This window comes from Ixodes scapularis, unplaced genomic scaffold (genome assembly GCF_016920785.2).
Source record: "Ixodes scapularis isolate PalLabHiFi unplaced genomic scaffold, ASM1692078v2 PGA_scaffold3__209_contigs__length_174095766, whole genome shotgun sequence".
In the NCBI taxonomy this organism is placed as follows: domain Eukaryota; kingdom Metazoa; phylum Arthropoda; class Arachnida; order Ixodida; family Ixodidae; genus Ixodes; species Ixodes scapularis.
In genome coordinates this window covers 117169799-117172079 of record NW_024609868.1, presented here as the reverse complement: position 1 = coordinate 117172079, position 2281 = coordinate 117169799, and the positions used below count along the sequence as shown (strand labels likewise).

Sequence of the window (2281 nt, the reverse complement as noted above, 5' to 3'; positions counted from 1 at the left end):
CGTCTGCTGCAGAACGAGGAGGGAAGCAACTGGTCACAGCAAGTGACAGCGACAGCACCCACGCCAACGACAGAGGCGGCACCAAGGACCCGTCTACAAAAGAGGCAGACACGGCATCGGCAGCGGCAGTCGGCGACGGAGTTATCTGCAGACAATAACAACCTGACTCTGCAGGTAGGAACTTTTTCATTACCTAAATTAAACACTCAACTCCCGTCGCCGACTGCCGACTGTTGATTGCCCATTACTGGTTACCGATTGAGGTGTCACAGAAATGCCGAAAGACGACGATACCGAAGACTTATGCTTGCACTGTAAAACTTCCATAAGAAAAGAAGACAGTGTATTAGAATGTAACGAATGTCACTCCAAGTACCACTTAGGACCTTGCTCAGGAGTAACCGAAATCGCCCTCCGAGGGAAGAGACCGGGATTTAAAGAATTATGGAAGTGTCAAACTTGTAAGGGGGCAAGATTAAGACTTCAGAGCACACCTGAAGGCGGACAGCCCAGTCATGAAAAGCTGGATGTGCAGCAACAGCTGACTCAGATAATGAGCATGTTGAGCGTGCTCGCACCACTCAAACAGCAAGTCGATGAGTTAGTTACAATGAAGCAAACTGTGATGGACATAGAGAAGTCTGTGCAATCAATGTCGGACAGCTATGATGAGCTACTTAAGAAAGTAAAAGACCACGACAGTGAGATCAAAGATCTAAAAAAGAGGGTCAGTGAACTTGAAAACGAAAAAAAGAATGACGAAACGAATCAACTAAAAAAAGAGATAAACAAGCTGGAACAATACGGACGTAGAAATAACCTCGAAGTACATGGACTGGCCGAATCTTTGAACGAAAACCTACTAGAAAAGCTGAACAAAATCGCCGACCAGATAGAAGTGCCCAGACTAACCACAGATAACGTAGAAGCAGTTCACCGCATCCCCACAAAAACAAAGAAAACACCCATGGTGATAGTACGCTTTATCAACCGAAACGATCGAGATGCGTGGCTTAAAAATAAACAGAAACTGAGGAGTGGAGCGGAGGTAGATAACATCTATCTAGAAGAAAACTTGACCGCTTCAAACCGAAAGTTGTTCTTTGATGTCAGAACAAAAGCAAAACACCTCGGGTACAAGTTTATCTGGCATAAAGAAGGATGCTCGTATGTGCGAAAACGAGAAGGCGACCCGACTCTAAGAATCGAGAATGAGAGTGACCTCGCAAAAATTGAATAGGGAAGTACATTCACCATATTAGACATGGAAAGGAAACAAACGTGTCTTTCTTTTGAAAAATGGTGGGATAGAATAAACGCTACTGTTAACGAGTTTTGCTTTGTTCTTCTACACACCAATGTACGCAGTCTTAAAAAACATTTTAATGAAATAAGCAGTATGATAGACCCTTATCTGGACAATTTAGACGTAATTGTATTATCAGAAACAAATATTTCATCTGATGAAGAAGCCTTGTTCTCTCTAGATCATTTTGAAATATTTTCGCATAATAGAGACGGGAAGAGAGGAGGAGGTGTCATGATCATGATAAATCAAAAATGGAAAATAACCAAATACGAAAAAGTAAACTTTTGCTCAACGGAGGCACTACACATTGAAATAGAATACCACAGAAAAAAAATGTCTATATTAGGATTATATCGAGCACCTCAGGGTAATGTAAACACATTTTTAGATGATATCAATAAATGGCTAAAGGACAACAAAGACACAGACTTAATAATTGTAGGGGATATTAATCTTGACATCACAAAACCTAGTTTAATGATAAATAATTACCTAGATGATATGGCACAAGCGGGACTGGAATCAATGATATATGAATTCACAAGAGAAGAGATATTAGGCGAGAAACTAACACAGTCATGTATAGATCATATACACGTGCGGTCGAAGGAAGGGAAACCCGAAGGACAAGTAATTTCTGAAAAAGTGGCTGACCATTATTTTGTGGCAGTAACTATTCCAGATCTTATTCAAAACAGTAATAAAATTGTTGAAGGCTCATTTATAAATAATAAAATAGTCGATAAACATATCCAAGAAATCGACTGGAACATTCTCGCCGAAGAACAAAACCCAGAAAAATTATACGATAATATTGTTAAAATATTCAATGATATTTATACAAAGTCAACTCAAAGATGCAGTACGAAAAAACGTAAACAACAGAATCAATGGATAACTAAAGAAATTGACGACCTGATCAAAGAAAAAAAGAAAGCTTGGCAACTACTGAAAAGATTTCCTAATAATAAG

General features: G+C 39.5%; 1 protein-coding gene across 1 annotated transcript; it reads left to right on the top strand.

The window, feature by feature from the left end:
• Nucleotides 1-274: 274 nt before the first annotated feature.
• On the top strand, nucleotides 275-1321 carry LOC8040657. Its single transcript, XM_029971999.4, has one exon. It carries the CDS (start codon nucleotides 275-277, stop codon nucleotides 1238-1240), a length of 966 nt encoding a protein of 321 aa, XP_029827859.2. The 3' UTR covers nucleotides 1241-1321.
• Nucleotides 1322-2281: the final 960 nt, after the last annotated feature.